General features: G+C 34.5%; 3 protein-coding genes across 3 annotated transcripts; 2 read left to right on the forward strand and 1 right to left on the reverse strand.

The window, feature by feature from the left end:
* Nucleotides 1-381: 381 nt before the first annotated feature.
* LOC11409489 (transcription factor ILR3) lies at nucleotides 382-2,845 on the forward strand. The gene is made up of 5 exons (XM_003596565.4): nucleotides 382-660; nucleotides 1,447-1,512; nucleotides 1,803-1,880; nucleotides 1,985-2,147; nucleotides 2,299-2,845. Exons 1-5 carry the CDS (start codon nucleotides 542-544, stop codon nucleotides 2,563-2,565), a joined length of 693 nt encoding a protein of 230 aa, XP_003596613.1. The 5' UTR covers nucleotides 382-541; the 3' UTR covers nucleotides 2,566-2,845.
* Nucleotides 2,846-3,331: 486 nt separating this feature from the next.
* LOC11413546 (uncharacterized) lies at nucleotides 3,332-5,307 on the forward strand. Its single transcript, XM_003596566.4, has 2 exons — nucleotides 3,332-4,548; nucleotides 5,172-5,307. The coding sequence occupies exon 1, from the start codon at nucleotides 3,488-3,490 to the stop codon at nucleotides 4,511-4,513; it is 1,026 nt and encodes a 341-aa protein (XP_003596614.1). The 5' UTR covers nucleotides 3,332-3,487; the 3' UTR covers nucleotides 4,514-4,548; nucleotides 5,172-5,307.
* On the reverse strand, nucleotides 4,776-9,125 carry LOC11426354 (probable galacturonosyltransferase 12). Its single transcript, XM_003596567.3, has 6 exons — nucleotides 8,427-9,125; nucleotides 7,268-7,323; nucleotides 7,000-7,155; nucleotides 6,168-6,758; nucleotides 5,749-6,051; nucleotides 4,776-5,434 (listed from the first exon to the last, which is right to left on the reverse strand). The coding sequence occupies exons 1-6, from the start codon at nucleotides 8,662-8,664 to the stop codon at nucleotides 5,153-5,155; spliced, it is 1,626 nt and encodes a 541-aa protein (XP_003596615.1). The 5' UTR covers nucleotides 8,665-9,125; the 3' UTR covers nucleotides 4,776-5,152.
* Nucleotides 9,126-11,150: the final 2,025 nt, after the last annotated feature.

An 11,150-nucleotide genomic window follows, 5' to 3' on the forward strand; every position in this document is an offset into this window, starting at 1 on the left:
TTTTCAGACTCATTTAATTTTCTATTATATAGACTTATGCATTATATATATTTTCACTACCAAAAAAATATATAAAGTATTTTTTCAATCTATGAAATTCTCAAACTCATTTTTCCTATAAAATTTATTTTTCTTATAAGAAAAATCCTAATATTTGGTTTGTAATTTTGAATCCAAAGCCCGGGTAGGTACCGTTTACTTGAAAAAGAATCTAAAGAGCACTTGGAATTGTTTATGTAACAAAAAATTTCCATTTTCTTCGTATCTTGTCACATCACTCACTCTCAAACGCATAAGCATTAGATTCCCATTTTATTATTACCATAAAAAGAAATTATTAAAAAATCTTCAAACAACCACTCTTTTTTTCTCCACCCTTAAACGTGGTTTTCATTTTTTCAACTTCAATCATCACTCTCTCACTTCATTTGAAAAAAAAAAAAATAGAAAATTAAAAGAAAATAAAACAAAAAGAAAAAGAAACTTTCATTTCTTCACCGCCGGGAAAATTCACAATTTTCCGGGAAAATTCCACCCAACTATGGTTTCCCCGGAAAACACCAATTGGCTTTTCGATTACCCTTTGATTGATGAAATTCCTGTTTCTGTTGATGGCTCCTTTGCCTTCACGTGGCCCCCACCTCACCTCTCCAATGGCGGGTATCTGATTTTTGCCCTTTCTTAATTTAGGGTTTCATGTTTTTGCCCCTTTTTTCAAATTTCTGGATAATTGTTGTGCTTTTTGTAAAGTTTGAATTTTTAAGTATGGGTTTGTAAAATTTTGTTGTAAAATTGTAGTTTTTATAAATTGTTGTGGTTTTCATTGGTGTTCAGTTATTTGTTATGTTTTGTGTACTTATGGTTATGATGGATTTGTAGTAGAACTTGAACTAGGATGGAAGTACAAAGTGTTAGAAGTGTAATTTTTGAATTGGTTAATGATGATGTTCTTGAATATTCTGTTATGGATATGTTGGTGGGTTTAATTGTCTGTGCTGCCTTGTTTCAATAGCTGTTGATGAAGCACCGGCACATACACGAACACAAGACACGGCACTGAGACTAGTAAAAATTTGAGAAAATTGAATAATTAAATGCAATTACATGTGTCAGTGTTGGGAATTGATGTGTCGAACTCTGGACACACTTTCAATCCGAAGTGTCAGTGCTACATAGATGCCTTAAGCTGCTTGTGCAAATTGACGACCTGCATCCCTTGTATTATGGAAAACTGCGAACTAATGTGACTGATGCAATTGTAATTTAATTACAACAGCGATGATGTAGTCGTAGAGACCCCAATTACTGTTGCAATTCCTTTACCTTGGATTTTAGGTTTTGGTTTAAGAATTAGATTTTTTTTTTTCTTTCTATAGATACATATATCTCCCATACCATATTACTGATTTACTAAGTTATGCTTCTGTGTTATCTCTCTGCTCCTAGTATTGAAATGGATGATAGCTCTCTAGTGGATTCTGATGGTATCAAAGAACCTGGTTCGAAGAAGAGGTACGCTATTTTGTCTTACCTTTCATTTCTCATTAAACAAGTTAGTTAATATTAATAAAAACAATTCATAATCTACATGAGTAGTGTAGAGACTTAGCGTCAACTAACCTACAGCTTTGAGGTAATATAATTGAGTCAAATTGGCAATTTAACATGGTTTCTGAAGTGAAGATGATAATGATAGCAGTATCTGTTCAGTGGCATCAATAAAAAATTTCCCCGACAAATCCTATTGCTTGTATAGTATAAGAAAAAGTTATCCCATATATCTTGTTTTGTTCTTGCTGCAGAGGTAGATCAGATTCATGTGCTCCTTCCAGCTCTAAGGCATGTCGAGAGAAGTTGCGGAGGGATAGGCTGAACGACAAGTAATCCCCACTATCTTGCCTTTTATTATTCCTCTCCTCTTTATTCGGTGGGTTTCTCTGTAGACTGTATTTGGGTATGTAACTAATATGATCAACATGGATAGGTTTGTTGAATTAGGCTCCATCTTGGAGCCTGGAAGGCCTCCTAAAACAGACAAGGCGGCAATTCTGATTGATGCTGTCCGAATGGTGACACAGTTGCGGGGTGAAGCCCAAAAGTTGAAAGACTCAAATTCAGGTCTTCAAGAGAAGATTAAAGAGTTAAAGGTGATGCCTCAATTTATTTACAACAATTTTCTTTAGGAGATGGGAAGTCCATATTCTAAATCATTTCATTTCCCTAGATCAGTGAGTAAAATATCAAATTGACCTTATATAACGCTAAATATTGAATTCTATCTATCTATCTACTATGCAGGTTGAGAAGAATGAACTCCGCGATGAGAAGCAGAGGCTTAAGGCTGAGAAGGAGAAGTTGGAGCAGCAGGTGAAATCAATGAACACCCAACCCGGTTTCTTGACACACCCTCCTGCAATCCCTGCTGCATTTGCTCATCAAGGCCAAGCCCCAAGCAACAAGTTAATGCCTTTCATGAGTTATCCAGGAGTTGCCATGTGGCAATTCATGCCACCAGCCGCCGTGGATACCTCACAGGATCATGTACTCCGTCCACCAGTTGCCTAAATTGGCACTGTACAATTTTTTGGGATTCCATTATGGCCTAAAAGTTGTATTCCTTCCCCATACACTCTTTCCTTTTAGTTATTTACTATGTATTCTAACTGGTATTTGATATTGTGAAAGTCTAATACTATATGAAGCAATGTTGTCAGTTGCATGTAAAAGTTAATAAGCTTGTCTGGCTGTCTTCTTCCGGCTTTAATATTTGTTGCTGGTTCAAGTACAGCAGTAACATGTTTACTTTGGTTTAGTTCACAAAAACTAAAGAATGCATTCTTGCAAACTGCTATTGTTTTAAGTTTGTAAAAAACATTCTTTTCTTCAGGTGAAAAATATTGACTAAAATCATCCTAATGAAAGTTTCTCTATATAGATGTTCTGATGAGATGGATTGGTTTCTCTAAAGTGGACAATTCATGTAGAGAGTAAAGTTAAGTAATTTCAATCACTAATTTATTTGTACAGTTAAGCTTACTTCATTATCAAATGTTGATAAGTAACTTATCCATTAAAGAAGGATATTTTAATGCATGTATAATTTGTTGTGAACATGCACTTAACACCAATTATTTAATCCTAATAAGTTTAAAGTGAATTGTTCAGTTTAAACGAGTTAATTAAATTCTAGCAGGTGAATAAAGAACTGTAAGTTGAATAATTCAGCAATAATTTAGTAAAGTGACATAATATTATGTATTTACTTTATATTTCATAAAATTTTAAAATGAAAATATATATTCTTACTCTATTTTTTCAATGACAGTAACATGGAAACTATAACTTTTGGCCTCAACCACCACTGGTTGAACTATTGTGAGGCTGTGAACAAAGAGACATCTTGATATCTTATCCTGATAGAACATTGGGACATCTGTTTCATATCAAAACTATCACACACACATTGCTCCTCTGTTTAAAACCTTAAATGGCATCATCATCCTATCTTTACACAATTCATTCACAATCTACCAAAATTTCCAATCCATCATCATGCATACATGCACACACCAAAACCAAATTTACATCAATCCCATTTCATACTCATTATCAATGCAAACACTACCATATATCATGCATCCCTCAAAATCCTACCGTTCCACTCAAAGCTACATCCACATCTATCCAGTCCTCACTCTCTTCCCCTAACCCACCCATCTCAAAGGAAGATGCTATACTTCAAGCCAAAACATCCCTTTCAACAACCTTAGAGAAGCCCCTCAACAACCCTAAACTAATAGGCAAAATCAAGAAACTTAAGCAACCCAGATTTCGGGTTGAAATCCCGGTCATCGATGACTCACCAGATTCAGTTTCTAAACTTGCTCTTGATATATTTGGGGACATAGCCCTCAAGAGAAAAGGCTCTCCAATTAAGATCTTAATCATTTGGCCTAATCCTAGCTTAAAAAAAGCTGCCGATGTTGCTTTTGAGTCTCAAGCAAGGAACCAAGTTGAACACATTGACATTGTTTCAGTTGATAAAACTGACCCAAGAATCTTGAGTTCTTCTGATGTGGCAGTATTTTTGGTGCCAGAGAGTTCTAAATTGTCAGTGGTGAAAATGGTGAGTGAGGCTTTTAATCCAAAGCCAGTGGTTTTGTTGAATCCAAAATGGGCATTTGAGGAAGAGAGTAACTTTGGTGATCTGAGTGGTTTTGTGAGTTCTTTTGAAGTGGTTTATTCTTTTATGGGATTGGAGGTAAGAGGGATATTGAGCAAAAGAAAAGGTGTGATTTTTAAGTGTGTGAGAGATGGGGTTGTAAGTGGAGAGAAATGGAATGTTCTTGTAGAAGAAGGTGAGGAAATGAAGGTGGTTTCTTCATTCAAGGTTAGGCCGACCATTGGTGAAGTTGAGATTGTTTTGTATAATTTGATGGCTGTTAATTCACCGATAACGAAGTCTGCGAAGTTCATCAAGGGATTGGTGTCAAATGTAACTGGGAAAAAGTAAATGGAACTGATTCAACTGAAGAACTGATCTTCAAGGTATTAACATGTCTTGGATATGTCACAATGAATGTAGGGCAATGCGGAGTTTATGACCATTGTATGAAGTTGTTTTCTGACCAATTTTGAATGAGAAATCAAATTACTTTCAAGGACTATGCCCTAAGTTCTTGATATTCTACAATATAGTGATAAGTATAATTAAACATCTATGTAATTCTATAACATTTGATGTCATGTAATTGCAAGATAAAATACAAACAAAATTCAATGAAACGGTCCTTTGGTCTCTCTTTTATTTCATCATTTTATAAAAGCTAATTGTGAAACCTTGAGGACTTGGGTTTTTTACAAAAAAGCTGTGATGTATTAATACATACATACATACATACATATATAATCTACAAATACTCATACTTACAATATGGATTTAAGAGAAAAAGAATATGAGAATTTCAAAAGAAGAAAGTGAGTCAAAAGTAAAATTTTAAAGCAAGAAAGGACCATGATGCCATATCATTGTTGTCTCTGTTGTCATGGAATGCCTAATCAGTGGAAGAAGAACTATCTCATTTTCTTTTTCCCTTGGATTACAAATACCATTTCTGTAACTCGTAGTTGAGAAGTCATGGCTTTTTCCCTATCATGCTCTAATGTTGCAGCTTTTAATGAACTTATCTGAGAAGTCGACATATTTTGTCCACAATGACCTTAGTTCTGGAAAAGCTATGTCTAGCCATGGCTTTGCCCTGCCATTGAAATGGATGACACCAGCATTCTCAACATCGTCAACATTTGTATTTTCCTGATATCCCAATCCAAGCATATGCCAGAAAGGATCTATAACGTGGACATGACCATGAAATGCTATCAATCCAGGAGGTAATGTCCCTAGCTGCCACAAACTCAGGTCTGATTTAATATTCTGCATAAATCAAAGTGAAAAATATCAATACTATATCTTATGAGCTATCACTTTTATGGAAACTCAATTATTATACATATTTGAAGTATACAAAATGCTGTTTGACTCTTTTCTTTATCATTTGTCTATATTGTATTATGGTAGAAGGGGAGCCTTGGCGCAACAATTGAAGTTTCTGCCATGTGACTGGACCTCACAGGCTCGAGTCGCACAGCCAAGCTCTTTCAAACAAAAGGCAATGGAGATGCACTGTCAGTGGCAAGTTACACTGACAATACATATTCCCTTTTCTGTAGAATGTAATACAAACATACCTGCGCAACCCAATGATGATATTTATTGCTTATATTGGTCCTCCTCCAAGCTTCCAAATCAAAAATGTTCATGCCATAGGCCCAAGCACATTCGTTGGGATTGAAATTTTCAGATATTAGAGGGTGAGAAAAGTTCAAATAACTTTTCAACCTTTTCGACATCACAAACTTGTCTTCTCCATTGCATGTTTCCACTGCTCCATTCACTTTTCCATTCATGTCAATGTCCCACAGAGGTGTAAGATCAGTTTGTATCACAATGTCATCGTCGAGGAAGACCACCTTGTTAAGACTTGGAAACAACTGTTATGAAAAATTGTCATTGTTATAAGCATCACAGGCACAAAAATGTTTATTTGGTTACAAGCTATCAAAAAACAAAAATGATTTACTTGCTATGCTAGCTATATCCCTTTTACCTCGGGTAGATGTATCCGAATGTGGTTCATCACTGAATTATACTTGGGACTAAGTGCCTGTAGTTTTGCTGCAATAACATTTGGCTTCTCAGATGTATTCGCAACTATAGCCGATGAACCTCCCCTAAACTGAGACCGCACCTTCTGATCTTTCTCCATTGCTTCTAAAACAGGCACCTTCCCCTTTGAAAACCAATCAAAATGGTGCAATGCCTTGACCTCAATCACAGCAGGTGATAAAGGATGCAATGAGAACCAAGCCTGCATCGGATAATAAGTCTTTCGGTCTGTAATTATGTGTATAACAACCTTATTAGGTCGTAAACAGTTACGAACGAGTGATGTTGCAACAACCGAGGCAGCAAGCACATTATCTGAGGCTAAAACAAAATGGTAATAGGAATTGTCAACAAGGGCAGGAACTAGTTCCGCAGACGGTAGCTGAAGGCGTGCTGCTGCGTTGTTGGTATGCTCATGTGCTAATCTCAAGTCAAGACAATGAAGTTGTTTCGGTATGCTGCTTGATGCTACATGGCGATATAGATACTCTTGGATTTTGGCCAACCTAGTCCTTTGTTCCATAAGGGTTACCTAATAACACTTCATTTATCATTATTTGAGACTTCAACTTGAAAAAGTGTAAGAAAATCACTAGAATTATTCCAAATTTGGATTCCATGCAGTCACCAATAGCACGAATTCAAGCGGTCAGCACATCAGTGACGGTTGGATTGAGAACTGTCCAATTTCAATCCAACGGTCACAAATGTGTTGATTGCGTTAATGCGTGCAAACAGTGACCGCAAGGGAAAAGAAGAGGACAGTTTTGTACCATTTCTCTAAGTTTAACTGCAAATGTTTTGGCATCATATCCACCTTCCTTCATTTTAACCATGAACTCTTCTAAAGTTTGTGGAATATCAAACCTTCCCTTTAGTTCATCATTGCCAAGTGGTTCATCTAAAGTTTGGTATATCACTTCTGGGACCTATGAAAAAGTCATGTCATTTTCAGCCACCAATAGAAAATCAAAGTAAAATATTAAAAAAATTAATAAAATGGTAATATTTTTCAGCTTATCAGAAGAGTTAAGAGATTACAGTTGATTCAGGTCGTCTACCCAAAATCCTTGGCCCTAATTTTTTTCCTAGACAACCTGCAAATATATTTAGATGTTAATCAAAATGTCATATATAAACCGATATAACAAGATAAGTTATATTTGAACAACCAAATGTGACGGAGTTTGGGATACCATATGAAAATAGATCTAAATTAAGTCTTAGTTTCATTATAGGAGAGATAAAAAATTATTATTAAATTGTCAACCATATAAAAATACTGACAAGTTGGATTGTCAATGAAACATAAAGTCCAGAATTTGAGGCTAGTTAAATCTAAAATTCATGCTTTAACATTGTAATTAACAAATTACAAGATAATTTATTATATGCAAGGTCTTATGAATTTGTGCTGTAAAACCTTATCTATTTTATAATGGAAAATTTTATTCTATGGTCAAGCTGGCTCCAACAGTAACTATTCTAATTTTACAAGATACATAAAGTACAGTTCTGACAAAAGTGATAGCATAAAGAATCTTTATTTGATATTTGTATTTTTGTTTGATGTGTCTGTTATTACAGATTCACTTGGACCTTGCAGTAGCAGGATGAGGGATAATCATAAAAAAATAGTAGTACATTTTCTGATTAGATAAACAAACTCAGAATCAGATAAGATTTTAAAATCAAAAGTCGGTAACTTTTTTATTGATTTGTTAGAGATTGCAAAAAATAACATGCTTTGATATGTAGAAAACTTAAGCCTTATCCACCTTCACATTTTCCCTTGTTGCACTTGCTCTAGTGACTCTGTCGATGTAGGAAATATATTCCTTAGGGCCAAAATGTGATACAATTACTATAGTTATTTAATCAGAACTATTGATTGAAGATCGAATGATTCATATTTTGAGTTGTTTCTAAATTCAATTTATGGAGTCTAAAATATGAATCATCGAATATTCATTCAACTATTCTGACCTTTCTAACGGCATAATCATCTAATGATTCATAATGTGACCGGAGGAGTCATATTATGCATAATTTTTAAATCTAATTTACCGAGTTTAAAATATGAATCATTAGACTATTCTGACAGTCTAACTGCGATGAAAGCGAGATATTGTGACTAAAGGCGACCTGACTATGTGTGTGTGCACGCGTGCGTGTGTGTGAAAGAGAAGGGGGAGAGTACCTATGGAAGAGCACTTGTTTTGTCCATCAATGCCATCCACAGCTGTTAGAACAAACACAAACCTCAGAAGAAAAGTGAAGAACAAGAGTGAATAGAAGAGCATCCTATAAGAAAGGCGCCTCGATGCAACTTTCACTTTGATAAACTCTTTAAGTCCTTTGCCAGGAAGGACAGTAACATGCCTCAAACTTGGAGATATATGCAGCTGCATTTTATTGTTCCAATCCAAAATAGACATACACAATATAAGACAGGACAATATAATATAAAACCAAATGAAAAAACAGGTTCTTAAATTCTTGAATTCTTCCTCTTCTTTATTTCATTTCACACAATTTCATGCACTGTATGATCAACAAATAGAGGAATCAAAACTGCAAGAACTCATGTCAAGTTATGCTGTAAAAGGAAGGTTTTGATATATGTTATTTCAAGGTTGCTATCTTTCACCTAACCTTGCTTAGCATTTGGGTCAGGCATGTCAAAATGGTGTTTGAGGTATTTTAATATATTTTATTTTTTGAAGAGTTGTTAAAGAGAAAGAGACATTGGACTAAGAAGGGAGGAGATGTTGTTTGGTTCAAGTTTTGTGTATTAATTGCCTTGATTTTGAAGGAGGGAAAGATGAAAATATTAGATATATGTAACTTAAGGTTTGTTTGGTGTGTATCTATGCTTGGCTTTGCCTCAACATGAAGCTTTTTAGCATATAGTTTTTGGAGTTTGGACTATGACATAAAATTAACTTCTATATGGAAAATGACACACTCTCTACTTGGAGTGAAAATTCAGGAAGCTTTATTTCTTTTTATTTTGGTCTCTTGGTAATATATGCAAATATAAGGTTGTTGAAGCCCCTTGGTAAAGGGTTGTTTTGGTGAAAAAGACTTCATAAAGGATTGATTAGCAATTAAGAGAAGTTTCTTTGACTAGAATCAATATTATTGCTGATTTGTCTCTATTAAAAAATGATGTTAGGTGGAAGAAATTATGTCTTATCATTATCAAGTTTATTGTCACCAATTCTGTCTAGGGGATACTAAACAAAAATGTTGCAACTTACAACCATGTCCTTGAGAATAAGCCATAATTTCTTTCACAAATGAGCATTTACTAAATTCCTTGAAGTATTTTATAAGCATAAATAGAAGTCTAATTTATAAACTTCTAGATGAATCTTATTAATTTCATTACAAACCTTATTTCTATTTGCACCCATCCTATATGCAATATTGTCATCGATATGAGGTTGGAAGTATTTCTTATGTGAAGAAGTGCACATTAGTTGTTAACCTGCATTACAATTGAATGAAAATGAAAATGAAAATTTATTGTCATGAATTACTTCCTCCGCCATGCCTATGTTACGTATTCTAGCGGATATTTTATCATGAGAGAGTGCAATAATTCATTTTTGCTAATCAATCCATTTACGAGATTAAAGAAGGTAATCAATGCCCCTTCCTCTGAAGTTAACGCTTCTTCAACTATACGTGCGTTGCTTGCTTTTGGCAAATGCTCTGAGGAATTTGCTTGATGGTTTTATGCAAGCAATATACTAAAATTTATACATACATTTGTAACTCAAAAGAAAAAGTTACACTCTTGGAAAATGAAAGAAAAACAAAATTTAACTAACAATGAAACTTTGTTTAACCAATTACAGCTGACATAGATGGTTCGGCCTTCCATTCACATACGCCGTGACTTGGTTTAAGTCCGCCATATCTTGAATTACACATAAATTTAATTGTAAATTTTCAATGAGGTTGGTTTCTCTCTAACTTTGCATGAGGCATGGCTCTCCTAATCAATTTTTTTTACCATAAAAAAACAAGGCTTAATAGCAGTTTTAGCCCCCTAACTTTTCCAAAGTTGCGATTTTGGCCACCTAAGAAAAAAATTACAAAACCGCCCCCCTAAGTTTTGCACATGTGGCAGTTTTGGCCTCCAAGACAAATTTTGACCCGGTCTACGCTGACGTGGCACCCTAAGTGAGGTGCCACGTGTTATTATTTTTTTTTTTGGCTTTGGGGGGCCAAAACTGCTACAGTTGCAAAACTTAGGGGGCGGTTTTGTAGTTTTTTTTAGGGGGCCAAAATCACAACTTCGTGAAAGTTAGGGGGCAAAAACTGCTATTAAGCCAAAAAACAATTAAAGCTCTTCTTTTAAAATGTTTAGGCATGTAAACTTGTTACAAATTATGGCTTAATATTAGGGAAATAAAAATGTATTAAGATTGTGAGTATTATTTCTTACATTATAAGAAAACATCATCTAATTTGACCCTTCTAGAATTACTGTTGATATATAACAAAAATTTGGAAAAAAATAACTTCATGTACATATGAACATAATAGGTAAATGGATGATGCAAGATTTGTAACTGTTCTATGAAGATATCATCACTTTCTTAGAAGTGAAACATAGGAAAAAGTTGTTGCTGTTTCTAAGGTCAACAAGAGGAACAAAGCTTTGAGTACACAAAAGTACTTTCCTGTCCAATTTAAGAAACTAAATTGAGGTATACATGTTGCAATTCATGTGTTGTTGTCAAAATCATTTTGCTTAGTTCACTTTGCAAAGATACTATAATAACTCAAGAATATAATAAAAATTTAAAGGAGAAAAAGGAATTTGAAATTTCCTCACCTTGGAAAATTTTGTGGACTCAATTGGCCATGCATGGTATGCTTTTTAAGGGAAAATATTAGTGTTTCATAC

The sequence above is a fragment of the Medicago truncatula genome, chromosome 2, assembly GCF_003473485.1.
Source record: "Medicago truncatula cultivar Jemalong A17 chromosome 2, MtrunA17r5.0-ANR, whole genome shotgun sequence".
NCBI lineage: Eukaryota > Viridiplantae > Streptophyta > Magnoliopsida > Fabales > Fabaceae > Medicago > Medicago truncatula.